This window comes from Trichosurus vulpecula, chromosome 9, assembly GCF_011100635.1.
Source record: "Trichosurus vulpecula isolate mTriVul1 chromosome 9, mTriVul1.pri, whole genome shotgun sequence".
In the NCBI taxonomy this organism is placed as follows: Eukaryota; Metazoa; Chordata; class Mammalia; order Diprotodontia; family Phalangeridae; genus Trichosurus; species Trichosurus vulpecula.
The window spans coordinates 2,262,585-2,280,570 of record NC_050581.1 but is presented as its reverse complement, the minus strand read 5'-3'; the positions used below and the strand labels follow the sequence as shown (position 1 = coordinate 2,280,570).

At 42.8% G+C, this 17,986-nt stretch overlaps 1 protein-coding gene across 5 annotated transcripts in view; it reads right to left on the bottom strand.

The window, feature by feature from the left end:
* Positions 1-17,986, bottom strand: part of NAA60 (N-alpha-acetyltransferase 60, NatF catalytic subunit) — a 53,835-nt gene that overhangs the window by 2,288 nt on the left and 33,561 nt on the right. For 2 of the 5 annotated variants that reach the window (XR_005009133.1, XR_005009131.1), the window contains 4 exons: positions 15,079-15,208; positions 12,912-13,008; positions 4,249-4,483; positions 1,860-2,239 (listed from right to left, as the gene is read on the bottom strand). Coding sequence is in view for 2 of the 5 variants with exons in the window: in XM_036738570.1 (XP_036594465.1) it covers positions 2,083-2,239; positions 4,249-4,483; positions 12,912-13,008; positions 15,079-15,208 (619 nt within the window). In the remaining 3 variants the exon portion in view is untranslated. Of the gene's footprint in view, positions 1-1,822; positions 2,240-4,248; positions 4,484-12,911; positions 13,009-15,078; positions 15,209-17,986 lie in introns of all 5 variants that reach the window. The other 3 variants (XM_036738570.1, XM_036738571.1, XR_005009132.1) reach the window with 2 other exon arrangements.

Below are 17,986 nucleotides of genomic sequence, written 5' to 3'. Positions count from 1 at the left end.
GTAAGTTTAAGCCTTGGTTTCTCTACTCATTAGGCCATGCAGGTAGGGACCCTGTACCTCCCTCAAATTCCCTGGTACCAGGGATACCATTGTAAGAAACAAGCAGAAGGCCACATCCTCAGTAGAACATAAGCCCAATGAAAGTTGAAGCTGTCATTAAAAAATTTTTATTTCTCCTGTATACCTAACAAAGGACCACGACATAGTAAATGCACACCGACTTTTTCAGACAGAACTTTCCAATGGTCAGGTTCATTTCTGTCTCAGTCCTATTGCCAGCAAAAACCACCATGTATTCAAACTTGGCTTCCCTACTCTATTTAGGAGTCCTCGGTAATTATGCATTTGAGAAACAGCAATCCCATTAGCTAGCTACCTAAAAAAAGAACCAAAGCAAACCCTGATTCAGGGCTTAAGAAAAATCTAAATCAATGAGAAAGCTACTGCATATAGAGTACGTGGCCCTAATACAGCACCTCTCCCCTAGATTCCAAAAATCAGAACTCTGAAGGAAAACAATCAGCATATATATACTAGAAAAACTGCCCAAAATTTAGCCTAGAAATGAGTACTTCCTGGAGTGGAAAGGTTTTTAATTATTTTTTTCAATTCAAATCAAGATTCTAAGACCACAGAGCTCAAGCTGTAAGGGGTCTCAGAGGCTTCATTCATCCTTATCATCGCCGCTCTCGTCATCATTTTCATCGTAGAGAGGACACACCACACTCAGGTTACCTAAGGAGCACAGTCTGGGGAGAAAGTACAATTTGTAGTCACACGACACTGAACACTGTGGTTTTAAAGGCAGAAGCGTGGTAACGTCTCCGGGCTTCTCTCTCTTAGCTCAGCTCACATGCCAGTTTCTCCATCAAGCCTTTCCCTGAGATCCTCTGACCACATCTCTCTTTCCTCCGATTCCATTTCACTTGTATTTCTCTTACAAACAGAATTCTATTGTGGCTTCTCTTACAATTATTTCCTTCTGTCTTCTTTCCATTATCATCAATGTCCTGTATCGAACCACATTAATGACACCAACAACAGCGTACCCTTCCCAGCCCTTTACAAAATGCCCCAAATGGCGGCACAAATAGTCAGACACTATTGAAATGACTCAATGACAAAAGGAGAAGCTTAATGGTCCAGTTCTCCTCCACCATCATAGTTCAATTTAACAAGGCCCCAAACGTATTATTTAAGGGTTTTTGTGGGCCTTTTTGATCTGGGCCCGGCCATGGATTCATCCATGTATGGGAACTCCTGGCATGGAAACTCCCTACACCAATATGGAGAAGCATTTTGTCTGTAATTTATTCTCTGAAGGAGGTTAAGTGACTCGGTCATGGTCACACAGCCACTATGTGTCACAGGCCGGCCAAATCTTCCCAACTACAAAGGCCAGCCCTTTGTCTCCTATGCTTGACTGCCTCTTGTTGAATAGGTATTAAAAAAAAAACCAACGCCTTGCAAGTTAGGTGTCCACTAAAGTCCACTTAGCTGCTGCACAGAAGTGACCTTAGTCCTTCGAAAGTTATGCCAATAGAGCTCAAGCTACGGCAGTTCCGATTTTGAGGGTGGACCTGGCAACAGACTCTAGCTTTTGTCCAAGGACCAAAAGTTTAGAGAAGTCCATCACTGGGCTGGCCACCAGGTAAGGAACTTTATTTTCTCAGAGTGTTTTCATGAAGTGTCACTGACTAAACCATTTGTATCAGCAGGGAAAATACCCACAAAGATCAAGTCACTGATCCCTGAAGCCTTTTAGTGACTTGATCCTAATTTGTTTTCTACTCCCCGCTCAAACCTTTCATTTCCAACATACCCATATAGACAAAGGCAAGAACACAAAGTCAACTAACTCTCCATGTGCCTCTCCGTCATCATCCCTGGTCTGCTGACCCCAGGCTCCCAAAGGCTCACTGAACAGCAGCTTGGGTTGACAACCCAACAGGTGGCAGCTCCACCTTTAGAGCCCGTCCCACAGGGCTGGTTTATAGAGGTGCAGAGGCGAGGCTCTCAGGTGAAGGTAATTAGATACTCAGGCACCTCTTGGTGGCTTCTGGGAAGGGCCTTCTGACCAAATCACATGGCTCTGCTATACTCGATGCCACTCTTGGCAGAAATGCTTGACCACGGCAGAAGGCTGCACAGAAGACTCTGGGCCTGGCGATAAATCCGCTGTGGAATTGAACACGGGCTCAGGTTGGCTAATGCAGACCCGATGTGCTGAATGTAGTCAGTGGGATTCAGTTAAGGAATATCATCTCCAAGTGACTTTCAAAACAAAACAAATCCCCCCACCTTCCCCTGCCCCTCAAAGAAAGATACCCTACTTCAACAGCCATTTCAGTACCACCATATTTGCCAACGCACAGGATTATGGACAGCACAAAATCCTCCCTGGAAGTCTATGCACTCTCCATTTAACTTGAGCTATATATCCAAGAGCTTCTGCAGTTACAAAGGAACAAAAGAAGCAGTGCTTGGGCACAGAATCTTTTCACCCAATTAGAAAATGTGTATGATATATACATGCCAACAGACAGCTGGTGGGACACGGACTGGCAGAGAGGGGGCAGAGCCTCAGGTGACATAACAGCCTGGAGAGATTCCAGGAATTACATACAAATCAGAGAACCCTTAGACATAGGATCACTGGATTTTACAGTTGGAAGGGCTCATCTAGTCCAATGCCCTCATTTCACAGTGTTAGAAAAAGAGGCCTGGAGTATCTGTATGAGTGGAGACCAAATTCAGGGTTCTTTCTACTATATTCCAAGAAAATTCTTCAAATGGTCTTCAGATGTCCATTATAACGTAAGCTTCTTGACTGAGGACAGGTCCTGTCTCACCTTCATCTTCATATCCCCAGTACCAAGCACAATGCCTGCATACAGGAGGCACTTAACAAATGCTTGTTGACTGATTCTAACACACATATATACATACACTTCAGTTCAAAGAACGTTAACAGTCATAAAGAAGTCCCTTTTTAGAATAGGTTGTAGGGAATCAACTTTTGGGTTAGTTTTCTTGAATAGCAGAATGACTAAACTCTCATCTTTTAAGTACATGGTAAGTTCTCTGAGGGGACGCTGTTTCACCTTTGTCTTTCTATCTTGGGTGCCCAGCACAGTAAAACTGGCACCCAACAGACACGTCCGTTGACCAGTTCTAAGACACATACATATACCACAGTTCAGAGGGGGTTCATGCATCACGGGGATGTCTATTCCTAGCATAAAGTGTAGAGAATCAATCTTTTGGCTAGTTTTCCCGGAGAGCAGAAAGGCTTGGTAATCTCTTGTCATTTAAGTGGAATGTAAGTTCCTTGAGGGAAGGCACTGTTCCGTTTTTTGTCTTTGCATCCCCAGTGCCTAGGACGGTACTGGCACACAGATGGCACTTGATAAAAACACTTGTTGACGGATGAGCATGGCTTGCTCACATGAACATACTAAACAGTATTACTACCGGGAAACCTCTCTCAGCTTCCTATGAAAGGGGCCTGCAAAGAGTGAGAAAGGAAGTAGCACTCTCAACTCATGTCCCATCTGTCCATAAAGGAGGAGGAGCCAGCTTAAGTCTAGGTGGAGACGGCAGAAACACACTCTTACTTGGGACCGTGAGGATCCGGGCTTTGGGGTTTGGTTTTTAAAAGGATCACATTCACGCCGCGCTTTACAAAGCTCACAGACGTTCTCATTTGATTTTCCTAATAGTTTGCGAGGTCGGCAGGGCAACTATCCTTGCCCCCATTGTCCGGATGCGGACACTGAGGCTCAGAGGGTCACACGGTCAGAAATGACGAGCGAAGGACAGGAATCCCGGTTTGTTTGTTTGTTTTTAAACGTCAAACCCAGGATGCTTTTACCCTTTGCTACCTCTTCAATGCGTAGCTGGTTCAAAGATCGCAGGCCCAGAGGTGGAAGGGCCTTTGTAGACTGTCCAGTCTAACCCCTTCATGTCACGAATCAGACAAATGAGGCCGAGTAACTTGCCCAAGGTTACAAAGACAGTGTCAGAGGCAAAATTTGGACTCAAGTCTTCTGACTCTGGAGTCGCTCCAGATCATGATGCCCCAAGATTCCCTTGGAATATGAACTGGTTTAGGACAAATGCTAACATACTGTAGCCACCTTGTCGCTGGCTTGCTGACAGTGATCTAAAGGAGGCTGCCACCCTTCCACCTCTGGCACTACAAGAGAGATCACAAGCAAAACCTCTGTGAACAAAAGCAAAGGATATAAAATTGTCCAAGGAGGATGTCCCCCATTGATGTAGAGCACATAGGTGAAGCCATCTTTGAGGACCCCTCTTATGGAGTAATAATAGGGCAGATAGTGGTGTTGCTTAAAGTCTCTATTTTCATAGAAATTTATTGCTGTGTTGTTAGTGGTGAGGACGTGCAGGTAGATGGCTTTGCAGTGGTCTTGAGCCGTAGTAGATATGTGATCCTTTAGGCTTTCAAGTAAAAGGGAACCTAGCAAAGAAAGAGAGAGAAGGGGGAAGGGGGGCTGTTACATAAAATGGACCAAGAGAATAACCACAGAAAGTACCCTCAATCCTCCCCATTGCTCAAGGCCAGCCCAGACATCAATCAGCTCTTCCTTGAAGCCTCCTCCCAAGTAATATCGCTCACCTGATCTCACGGCACACTCTACTCCTCTCTTGCACGTCTTACAGTCTCACCTTATACTGCTGTAACCTTCTACAAAGCCCATGGGCACAGAGGAAAGAACAAAGCACCTGGGTTCAAATGGCAGCTCCACTACTTTTAGCCATGTGACTTGAGGCAATCCTGTCATCTACTTCCCGTTTAATTTCCTCGTTATACACTTATACTCCCTAGCTCAGAGGGTGGTTGTGAGAAATGCATTTTGTAAATTATAAAATGCGATACAGTCATCCCTCCCACGTCGAGACCTTCCCCAGTATGGTTTGGATATATCCGGGGTCAGCATAAGAAATTAAATGGGAATTTTTCTGGGAGTTTTGCAGAAGCCACATCAACACAAAAAAAAGTTCAGAAACTCAGAAACGCATAAAATATATGTACAGTATTGCCTAATATTAACACATTTTATCTTTTAATACCATAAGAATTCAGACTTCTCTGGTACAAAGGGAGCGCCAAAAAACTTTACTCGGATTTTCCGGATTGCGGAGGCGCTGACCCCCTCAATGTGGAAGGGACAACTGTATACAGTAAATGTGAGACAGTAGTAATGCACTCTATAAACACATCAAATCTCACACCTACTAGATTATAAACTCCATGCAAGGAAGGAGCATATCTTAATTATCATTGTAAATTCCCTCTGGAAGCTCCTACCATGCTCTTTACACAGGAAGTACTTCGTCATCATCATTACCATCTTCAAGCATTTATCAAGCCCTTCCTATGTGGCAGTAAGTGCTGGGGATGCAAAGAAAGGTAAAAACACAGTCTCTGGTCTCTGCCCGTAAGGGACTCACAGTCTAACGGGAGAGACAATGTGTGCAGAAGAGAGATACAGTGTAAACGGAAGGCACTGTCAGGGAGGAGGATCAGGAAAAAGAGGACAAGCCTCTTGCAGAAGGTGAGATTTGGGCTGAGAGTTGAAGGAAGTCAGGTAAACCAAGAGGCCAAGGTGAGGAAGAAGGGCACTGTAGGCATGTTGCCTATCACAGAATGTCAGCTCTTTGAGGGCAGGGGCTGTTTCATTATCATCTCTGTACCCTCAGTCCCCAGAGCAATGCCTGGCACACAGTACTTCAAGAGTGTTTGCTGAATGAAAACAGACTCCTTCACTGGAACCCTCTGTGGGTATAAAGTGTTAACATGACAATATCCACAAGGCACTAAAATTCCTGAAGTCTGAAGTTTGTTTCTACAACAAGCAATCCAATTATTTCAGAAGCACGAACTTGGCTGAATTTAAAATTCTACTGAGTTCAACTTGTCTAAAATTAGTCTAGACTTTCTAAATTTATTATGTTCTCTATAGTTACAAACTAACTTGGGTCAATGTCAAATGAGTCTAAATAAATAAGTTATTGGCTCAAACAGTCTATGGCTAGAGAAGATAGATTTAGAAAATATAATTACAGATAATCATTTTCTAGGGTAGGATGGAGCCTGCATTGAAGGGGGAGAGACTATCTGGTCATCTGAAATACTGGGACTGGACCTCACTTAAAGAATGAATATGAAATTTACATCTACTTGTGAAATTCAAGAACCTCGCTCGAAATAAACCACAGTTCAGAAAATATGCAACTCCTATTATGTTAATGACTGTAATTTTTAAAAAGATCCCTCAGCTCGAACAGATTTATCACAGCTGCCCCCACACGTCTTAACTCCTCTCATTCCCTTCCACCATTCTCTATTACTTGCCCTTAGCCTGTGTTATCTACCTTTATCACCCCAAGGAGCATTTATAACACTAGCCAAACTAGCCTTTTTTTCTTTAAATACATTTATTAATCTTTACATGCATTCATAATCTATTCCTCTCACTACTCTCCCCACTGAAACAAACTAAAAAAAGAAACAAAACTCCCATAAATACACAGGCCAGCAAAACAAGTTCCCACACTGCAAACTTGTCTTTCCACTGTTCCTTATATATACTGAGCTCACTCCCATTTCAATCTAATGATGCTGCCCTTGCCCAAAGCACCTCCTCTTTTTCTCTGTCCTTCCAAATCCCTGTCTATCTTTCAAGGTCAACTTAAGCCTCTCCTACTCAGACTCCAAGAACATCAGAGCTTAGGGACCCCGTCTCATCTAACCTCCTCATTTCACAGGAGAGATGCACAAAGAGGTAAGGGATTTGCCCATTAAGAATTAAAGGCCTCAATCTTCTGACTCTGGGCTCACCCATTGCTGTCACAAGCTATCAAGTACCAAAGATGTTCCAGGCACTGTCCTACATGACACCGTACTTCTGTGACCACCTTCATGCGCCCATCTCTCTCCTTTTTCTGAATTCCTACTGCACAAAGTTCTACACAATTCAGCACCTGTTTGCTGACTGTTTTATATGCATCAGCACTGTCACTCTTTGTTGTGTCGTTTCAGTTTGGTTGTGACCTCATTTGGGATTTTCTTGGGTACTTGGAGGGGTCTGCTATTTCCTTCTCCAGCTCATTTTACAGATAAGGAAACTGAGTTAAGTGATCTGCCCAGAGTCACCCAGCTAGTAAGCATCTGAGGCCAGATATGAACTCAGGCAGATGAGTCTTTCTGACTCCAGATCCTGACTCTCCACTATGCTATCTAACTGCCCATTATCTCTCTAGCTAAACAGTAATTTCCAAGGCCAATTCTCTATCCACTATGCCATTTACCTCATACTAAGAGCAAAACATAGAGATACATTTTTTAAATAGGGCTGCTCATTCTCTATTTTGGTCTCTGCAGAAACAATTATCTAGATGGCTTCACTTCAGTTGTGGAAATTCACAGATGTGAGAAAATCATTATTCTTTCTGTTGTCAACTCTTTTTGAAAATCAGACAGAAGTAGAAAGAAAAGATGTATTATGCATACAAGAGATGTGTGGAGGAGAAAGTGTAAAAATCTTAAGTTTCAGATATTTTTGCTCATTTACCATTTATATACTTAAAAATAATATTGAAGGTAGCATAGTCTTAGCTCTAATTTTCAGATGACCTGCTGAATGTGTCAACTGACCTACCATACTCGAGGCCAATTATAAGAGACATATTTAGGGTGTAGACAGGGGATGGTGTTGTAATGGAGGTTTATGGGAGCCTATTAAAGACAAGCTACAATTCTCATCCTAAAAGTATTTACAATTTAATAGAAATAGGATACTAACATGTACCCAAAACACAGATAAACCTATTGGTTATAAAAAGGGAGGAGAATGGAGGACGACAGTGGGGCCTAGCATAGTTTCTCACACCTAACATTTGTTGATTCAGTGGGTGGGAAGGTGAGAGGGTAGTTTTACTGATGGAATGGAAAATGAATGGGCTTAATCTGAAAAGACAGCCTCGAGCTATGAGTAAAAGGAGAAAGGACGAGAACTGTTTAAGTATAGCTTACATCAATTTCAAAATAAATAGCCTTGGCCACGCTACTCCTCCCTCCCCACCCCACCCCTGCCCCCACTCCCCCTGCAGTCTGTTTCCTCATCTGTAAAACTGGGAAAAAAAAAAATAACATGACTTACACTGCTTCTCTCTTAGGAGTTTGTAAATGTGCGGGATGAAAGACCCTCACCAATGAAAAGTTAATTTATAATAAGGAGCCATCTCAGGGTGAGAACAGAAATCAATTTTATTCCATTCTCGAGAATAGGGCATCCTCTGCTGGCACAGAGCAGAACCAGCAAAGGAGATGCTTTACAAGGGACAAAGCACCAATAATTATACCTAACACAAGAGAATTCCCGCCCACCTCTGACCCTTCTCACCATTGGCTGGGAGGCGGGCTTACAATCTGAGCACGAAAGCTAGACAAAGAACCGGGAAATCGAGGCACAGAAACTCCAATTCCCATTCCCTTAGTTAATGATTACAACTGAGGTGACAGCTACAAATCTAAAGAAGGAGAACAGGATAAGGGGAGGGGGAGACCCTCTCCATTCTTCTACAGTACTTTTACAGTAAAGGAAAGCAGGTCACAGTGACCCTATTCTTACTGAGCAAATCTTTAAACCAGAACCAGAAGAAAGAACAAAAAGTTTCAGGGTAAACTTCCCCAGAGGCTGAGCCATCAGACTCTCACGGCCTCAGAATTTTTCCACTTCCCTATCTCCCTATGTCTTGATTTTTAAACATTTCTTAGTATAGATATAGATATGTATAAATACATATCTTCCCTGTGAAGTCTTCACATTTTATTTACCTCACACAAAGAAAGTACTCTGTAACAGGTACCAGAGAAATAATTATGATTATAATATTATTCCCACCAGACTACTGAGACTATCTGGGGAAGAAAATGCCATATTCACAGGAAGGCTCTAGAATTAGCGGGTAGAGGTCATCCTCAACACCTCAAAGTCCCCCGCCTCCTACATCCAATTAGTCACCAAATCTCCTAATTTCTGTCTTGGCTAAGTCCCCATCTCTCCATCTCTAAGTCACGACCCTAGTTCAGCCTTGCGGCATCTCTCTCCCGGGCAACTGCAGAAGCCTCTTCCTACTATAATCCACTCTCCACACAGTCATCAGGGTGAATTTTCTGAAGGGTAGATCTGACTTTGGAGTCAGAGAGGCATTGGATAGAGGGCTGGGCCTGGAGTTAGGAAGACTCATCTTCCTGGATTCAAATCTAGCCTCAGACACGTACTACCTATGTGACCCTGGACAAGTCACTTCACCCTATTTGCCTGTTTCTTCTTCATCTGTAAAATGAGCCGGAGAAGGAAATGGCCAACCACTCCAGTACCTTGTCAAGAAAACTCCAAATGGGGTCATGAAGAGTTGGACACAACTGAAACAACTCAGCAACAATCCCCATCATGACCTCTAAGACACTCCAGCTTTTTCCTCATTGAGTTCGGTGCCTGGCTCACAGTCTTTCTCTCCTCCCCAACTCCTGCTCTATACTAAAGGACTTGAATATACTCCCTCAAACACCCTGACCTCTCATTCCCCATGGCCTGCTTCTTCATCCCACGGATACAAAGCTGGTCATACCCTTGACCTTGTCATCATCCACAAACATACCACTTCCAAGTTCATGAACTCCAAAATTCACTTTCTGATCACAATCTGTTGTTGTTCCATCGCTCTCTCAACCCTAAACCCTGTTCTTCATCCACACGAAGACTTCTAATGCTTTGTCCTCTTATCCCTCCCTGCATGAGCTACACTGTTCCCCATTTCCTGGCCTCAGATCCTTCCTATCTGTGTGACCCTGGGTAAGTCACTAAATGTTTGCCTCAGCTTCCTCAACTGTAAAATGGGTACCTGCCTCCCAGGGTTTCTGTGAAGATCAAATGAGGTAATAGTTATAAAGTGCTTGGCACACAGGAAATGCTACATAAACGTATGCGTCAGTCACCTCCAGGAGCAAATCTAAAATTCTTTGTATGATCTTCTGAGTCCTTCATAACTGACTCTGCCTTTCCAGTCTCACCCGTGGACTCACCCATTCAATGACGCTGGCCTACCTGCTCCTCCTCACACAACACCCCAACTTCTGACTCCAAGCATTTCCACTGGCTCTCCGCCATGTCTAGAATTCTCTCCCTCCTTATCTCTGCCTCTTGGCTTTCCTGGATGCCTTCGAATCCCGGCTAAAATCCCACCTTCTCCTACAAGAAGCCTTTCCCAAGCCTCTTTAAAGCCTTCTGTCTGTTGATTATCTCCAATTTATCCCATATAGAGCCTGTTTGTACACAGTTATTCACATATCATTTCCCCTTCTTGCAGCAAGGGCAGTCACCTTCTGCTTTTCTTTGTCATCTCCAGCGCCAGATGTCTGACAGGTAGGAGGCACTTAACAAATGTTTACTGTCTGCAGAGGCCTGATAATCCCTGCCCAAAGAGATTTCTCCCATCTGTATTTACTTGGCACTTATTTACTGCCTGGATTGTTGGCTTTCTTTTCAATGGATGAAGTGGGACTTCTGAAGTAACAAGATTAATTTTTCGAGCACACTTGAAAAAAAAGTCTCACATATTTATCTCCTCAATTGAGGCCTAATAGGAGGATGGGAGTAGATTATGTCATAGCTCTTGGTATCAAGCAAAGTACAATTCTCAAAGAAGGATCATAGAGGACCCAAGACACAAAAACCCCAGCAAAATGCAATATGGGTCAAAGTCATATGAAACTTGCTATGTAGCTAAGGGGTTGCATTTTTCCAATTGTGAAGCATTGCTAAACTTTTCCAGATAGATGGCTAATTCCTTTTTGGGTAAGCAAACCCATGTGGCAGCTTTAGCACCTGATGATTAACTGAGGTAACCTTTTAAATACATGAAGCTTATTCCACAGTACTACCAGCATCATGCTAGGGGGGAAAAATCACATTAAAATTCCAACCTGGGATTTGAAAATTAAACCAGAATGGTGCCTGCTAAAGTCAGACTAGCAAGGAGCTGGGAAGGGGTAGAGGACGGGAAATCTATCAGAACATCTCTTATAACACTGGGTTCCATGGTCCAATCAGTTTTACTTTAGAGGCTTCCATTCCTTTTCTTTTTCTTTGAAATCAAATTATTCATAAAATATTTAATGAGATTAAAACATGATGTTTTAAATACTATTTTTCATTTCTAACTTTATTAATAGCCTATTACAAAGCACTGGAGTAGCAGAAGGCATAGTCATAACATTGCGTCCACACCAAGTACTACCACTGTAAAACTCTGAAAAATCCTCTGCTGTTGGCTACAAATACAGCACGAACACAACACTGGAACAACATGGAAACAATAAACCAAAATAGCATCCCCTGGCTGGAAGGTGTAGCAATTGTATTACAGTATATTAATTCAGATGTTCCATCAAACTCCTACCTGTACCGTAGTTTGGTGAAGTGGTATTGAAGAAGACAGGCATGTTAGCGCATTGTTGGTGGAGCTGTGAACTGGCTGAACTAGTTTGGAAAGCAATTTAGAATTATGCTAATTTGAATTGGAGATTCTACCAATAGACCTATATGCCGAGAAGGTCAGAGAGAGACAGAGAGGCACTGTATATACCAAAATGCGTGGAACAGTAATAACAAATTGGAAATAAAAGTGTTCACTGGCTGGGGAATAACTAAGTGAGTTGGAGGTACATAAATGGAGTAAAATACTGCTCTATCAAATGAAATAATGAACTTGAAAAATCCAGAGAAACCTGGGAAGACACATCAAGATGCAGAGTGAAGTAGGGAGAACCAGGGAAAAAAATAACCAATGACTGAACAGTCCATAAAATTAAAGTAAATGCCATATAATCATAATGTCCAAGGCTAGGCTCTAAAACTTGCACATTTTACTGGAGACGTAGGAGGAGGCTATTGGTGTGGAATACGACCCATGCCATCAGGCTGGTTTTGTTAAAGTGCTGTTTCTTTTCCTGTATCTTTGATGGGCAGAGGGATGGAATGGCTAGAATACATTCAGAAATGAATGGGATGGAAAACAAAAGGCATTAATAAAATGTTTAAAAAGTGCATAAAACACTGGAGGAAAAAACAGGAGAAAGAATAAGGGACTGACCCTGGGCTCCAATGCTAACTCTCCCAGTGGGTCTCTGGAGGGTCTTGATCAGTCCACTTCTAAAGCCGGCAGGCTATGACGAAAAGAGCATCGGCTCTGATGTTAGAAGACATGGGTTCAAGTCCTATCTCTGATGCTACCTGTGTGACCTTTGGCACGTTACTAAGCTTTCCCGGGCCTCAGTTTCCTCATCTATAAAGTGAGAAGGTTAGACTAGATGGCCTCTGAGGCCCCTTCCGCTATCTAGATGGAGGATCCTGTGATATCTTCACCAATCTCTAAGGTCCCTTCTTGCTCTTAACATTCTATGTAACAATTAAACAAAACTACACACCAACTTCTATTCCTTTTCCTCTGGGAGATGCTGTGGGATGTCGTGGAAAGACAATGAGACTTGGAGTCAGAAGACCTGGGTTCAACGCCCTCAGCCGTGACAACAGGCAAATGGTGTCTCCGATGTGAGCTTCCCTTCCCTCATTTGTAAAATAAGAATACTTACGGTACCTACCCTCTGACAGGGTTATTGTCATTAAAGAGCTCTGTAACCCTTAAAGCGCAAGAGGAGTATGAGCAATTGGTTCCAAATGCGCTTCCTGGTGGTGACGTTCAGTTTCTGACTTTGTCTTTTCCACATTCATATTTTGAACTCAATGGGAAAGAAAAAGCAGAACGAGATCCCAGTACATGCCCCACTCACCCGGAGAGGGCGCTCTGACCAGCCTTACCTATTCCATGCTTTCTGAATTCTTTTACCACTCCTAGACTTAAGATGTACGCGACCTGTGTATCAACAGAGAAGTTTGAGGCTAGAATATCTCCGTCCTGTAAAGAATTTAAAAAGAAAAAGTTAGGTTAATCCTGCATCCAGACATTCAAGTAATGGGAACTGGATATAGAATAAGAGGATACTTGGGTTCAAATCCTGGCTTTGATACTGTCTGTGAAACCCCGGGAAAAGTTTCAGCTTTCTCAGCTGTAAGATGCTATATTAAAATTTTCACCACCCACCTTAAAGGACTGTTTTGAAGAAAGTACCTTATAAATTGTAAAGAGCTCTACAGTCATAAAGCATGGCTACAGCACCACTAATTCACATTTCTTTGGTGCCCTGAGGTGCGCAAAGGCCTGTAAAGCCCTGTCCATGGTGCAAACAGCATCATCCCCATTTTACAGAGGGGGAAACTTGGCCTCAGGGGGTCAGGTGACTTCTAGAGCCACTAGAAAGTACCAGTAAGTACCAGTGGCAGAATCTGAACACAGGTCTCTCCTGACTCCAGGCCAAGTGCTCTTCCCACTCCATCACCCTGCCATTCACAGGATTATGATGTCAGGAAAACAACTATGACCTTACATAAGACGTTGGTCTCCTGGGGTCAGAAACCAGACACGAGGCTGGGACAACCAAGATGACAATCCATTAGAGCAGTCCTTGTGTTTGTTAGGAAAAGAGGAACTCTTCTCTTTCCTTTTTAAACAGAAAAATGTGGACAGGAAAATGCTAGCTGTTTGTTCTTGGTTGTAAATAATTCAGACAGATACTAGATTCGCTTATGAATCCATCTTGTGATTCACACCTATTCTGCATTCAAACTTATGAGGAGGCCATCTGGAGGGACCAGAATGCTACACTGATGATCATATTTCTTCAATGTCTTACAATTTAAATTCCTGGTCTCGCTCAGAGGCGATTTCCTTTCAAAATCTGCACCGACAACACACAAGTGCTGCTTGGGTGACTACAGAAGCTACAAGGTGTGGTAGAGAGACCATGGATTTGTACTAGGGGGACCCCTAGCTCCAGCCCTTAGAATCACTTAACCTCAATGAGTCTCAGTTTCCCACAAGTACAATGGAAATAATGACGCCTGCAAGGTATGATTCCTGTACCATAAAACACTATGCGAATGTAAGATATTAACAGTTCACCTCTGAACCAACTACTACCTATGGTGAAGAACAAATAACGGCTCAAGATCTGAATTATTTAAAAAGGAAACAACACAAACAACCAACATAGAAATAGAATAATTACAAAAATAAATAATGAAGGGCGTCAAATGAACAGGAACATTTTATTTGGTGTCTGTTCAGGTCAGGATGAAAATCGAATTTTAAAAGGAAATTTTTTAAAAAAAGGACAACAAAGGAAATCTTCCTGGAGGGCCTAGGATCTGGGATTCAATATGTCAGAGAATGGAGACAGGCTAACATGGTGGACAAGACAAGAGAGTTTAATGCAAGAGGCAAAATCACAAAAAAAATTCATGTCTTAAAAATATCACTGACTGTTTATTCTAGTACATCCTGACCATTAAGACCCGGGCATCCAGAAACACAGGCAGATACCCCCAAGGGGTCAATGATATCTACTGAATCTAAAACAGAAAAAAAATTGACATCAAACTCTGCAAATTCTAATCTGATTCCTCAGACCACGGGAGGCCAGCTGCAACAGCAGCGAACAATGATTCTGTTGGAATCTTTCCTGACCCTGTCCATACATACAAAGGCAGAAAGAGGAAAAATCAACATTTTTCCTTCTTGACACTTCTGTCTTTAACAGAGTTGTGTGTGTGGTGGGCGGGGGATGGGGGACGGGGACGGGATGACTCAGTTCTGTAACCCTCTGCCACAAAAGCTCTAACTCTGATAGATCCTAGCAAACTAGGAAGGCTTCAAATATGGGCTGGCACTAGGGTCAGTTCAGCGAAGTGCCAGGTCTCATCACCAGCAGGCAGCCACCAAGTGATGGAATCTTCTAATGATAGCAGCTCCTGACAGTGTTACTAAGAGAATGGAAGATGCGTTCTCCCCACCCAGCTCCATGCTCCCCCACTACTGGACAAAACAGAAAAATGGATTTTCTGAAGGTCAAACATATTTTCTACTTACCTCTTTGTGTACCTTTGTCCTACTTTTTATTTCAGCAACTATCATGCCCACAATGGCTCCTCTGTAAGTTGCAGCAAGGGAAAAAAATTTCTTATTTGAAGTGATGTCACGATACCATGAGTCAGGGTACCTAGCAAGAGAGCCCATCAAAGAGATCAGTGGTGCTGGCAGGTCCGCACCCTCCCGCCCAGACTACTGCAATAACTTGCTGGTGCATCTGCCTGCCACAAGGCTCTCCCCACTCCGGTCCGTCCTCCACTTACCCGCCAAAGTAATCTAAAAGCACAGGTCACCTCCCCCCCTCCCACCCCCCAGTCAATAAACTCCACAGGCTCCCAATAACCTCCAGAATCAATTACGAAATTGTCTGTTAAACTTTCAAGGCTCTTTATAAACTGCATCCCCCCCCCAAACTTTTGCAGTCTTCTTACACTATATACTCCCCATCTACTTTGTGATCCAGTGACAGTGGCTTCTTGGCTATACCTCACACAAGACACACCATCTCCCTACTCTGGGCACTTTTTGGGCTCTCTCTCGTGCTTGGAATTTTCTCCCTCCTTATTCTCTGACTCCTGGCTTCCCTAGCTTCCTTCAAGTATCAGCTAAAATCCCATCTTATACAAGAAGCCTTTCTGAAGTCTACTAGTGCCTTTTCTCTGAGATTATTTCCAATTCATCTTGAATATCTCTTGTTTGTACATAGTTTGCATACAACGTTGTGTCCCCCCGTTAGACTATTAGCTCATTGAGGGCAGGGACTGTCTTTTGCCTTTCTTTGTATCCCTGGTGCTTAGCACAGTGCCTGGCACACAGCAGATGTGTAATAAATGCTTACTGACTAGTGAATATTTTAAGATAATATACAGTATGCTCATTAGGGAAATACGTTATTATTTCTCCCTAGTACTTTTAAATAAGGATTATGCTGATTTATCGAGTCTTGCTAAATTAGATGGTCAAAAATTTTCCTGTGCCTTTCACTTACTCCATACCTAAACATCCCACATTCAATCAGCTGCCCAGTCAATGATGTTCTTAGATCACTCTCAATAACAGTTCAATATCTGTTGCCGGACCTCCTTTCTACTCCGTTACTGGGCCCCATACTCAAAATATTTGAATGGATTTGTGATCTCACTGAAGTGGCTCCCGCCACACAACCACACCTGCCCATGCTGCATGTGATTCTTGTATGTGTCCTCTCCCAGAAGAAGCAAACCCAACCTGAGTCAACATTGCAGCTCTGGGACTGTCCGCTAACAGTCCAGTCCATTTTTTTCATTATCCACTTTTTGGGTGACATCCTTACTCCAGTTCTTCTCTGAAGTTTCTTATTTGTTATATATCACAGCCTGCTCACCCCCACTGGGTGTTTTTCCACTGCATTCTGTGAGACTCATTTTTATTCTTTAGACACTACAATATAACACAACTATCGGCCTAACACCAGTGTTACATGAATGTAATGTGACATTACTGAATGGCAAGAAACTTTGTTCGTGAAGGATTCAGAGAAATGAACTGGCACAGAATGAAGAAAATACCAGGAAAACAACATACCCAATGACTACAACATAAAAATGAAAGAACATTAACAACACAGCTATAATGACCCAGCTCAGACCTGAAGAAAAGACAAAAAACACACCTCTCTTTGAAGAGGTGGGGACTAGGGGTGCTGTATAGTGCATAGATTGTCAAACTCAGTGGATATATTGGTTCATTTTGCTGAGGTGCCTTTTTTCCCCTTTTTCTCTTTTATTCTTTGTTATAAAGGATGGCTATACGGAGGGAGCAGAGATGGGATGGATTATAGTAATAAATATATTAACAAAATATTTTTTTAAAAGGTAAGCCTTTGTTTCTTGGAGCAGTTTGGTACTATTAAAGAATCTACGCAATTTTCTGAAAGCAATCTAACCCATTTCCTCTTCCTGTTTAAATCTGGGCCCAACTCATTGTCCATTTATATTATCTGTCCAAGATATACTCACATACAACACAAACAACATGGACCTCCCTCACAAAACATCCCCCCCTCCAACCACCACAACCTCCACCACACTGATATACAAACTAAAGTCTCTCTACTGAGCTGCATATCAGAATCTGGACCGTAGGTACCCTTTACTCACTTGATTCGTGGCTAGGCCAAATTCTTTTGAGCAGTTACAGATCCAGTGTGGGAGGTTCTGCAATGTTTTAGGGTTTGGTGCACCTAGCACAATATTTACAAACAGGAGCATCTGGAGGACCTCACCCCTTAGAGGCAATCTCTCTCATCCCTTTGGACTTTGAGCTATATCTCCTCCATGACTAACAGTGGAGAAGACCTTGGTCCTCCCTTAGTCATGGCTTCCCTGACATTAATAATTGGGGGTAGGGGGCGCCACCGAGTAAGGTTCTTTCTTATTATAGCAGCTTCTGTGGAGCTTTGAACAATTTTGCTATATGCATAGAAGATGTATAGTTGGAGAGCTCTGAAGGTGGCATTTCACTCTATTAAATTAAATGCTCTTAGAAATACTAAACACCATAACGGGCTCTTCTGCTCTCTCAGCTAACTGGTTTTTTAATACAATAATCCAGGTATGTCTCAGGCGTTGTCGTTCTTGCTGTTAAGTCATTTCAGTTGGGTCCGACTCTTTGCAACCCCATTTACGGTTTTCTTGGCAAAGATACTAGAACGGTTTGCCATTTCCTTCTCCAGCTCATGTTACAAATGAGGGAACTGAGGCAAACAGTTACCCAGGGTCACACAGCTACTGTCTGAGGCCAGATTTGAATTCAGGTCTTCCTTACTCCACAGGCACTCTATCCACTGAACCACTTAGCTGCTTCCTCTCATTACTTTTGTGTTGTCTTCTTCCTTTAGATTGTAAGCTCCTTGAGGGCAAGAACTGTC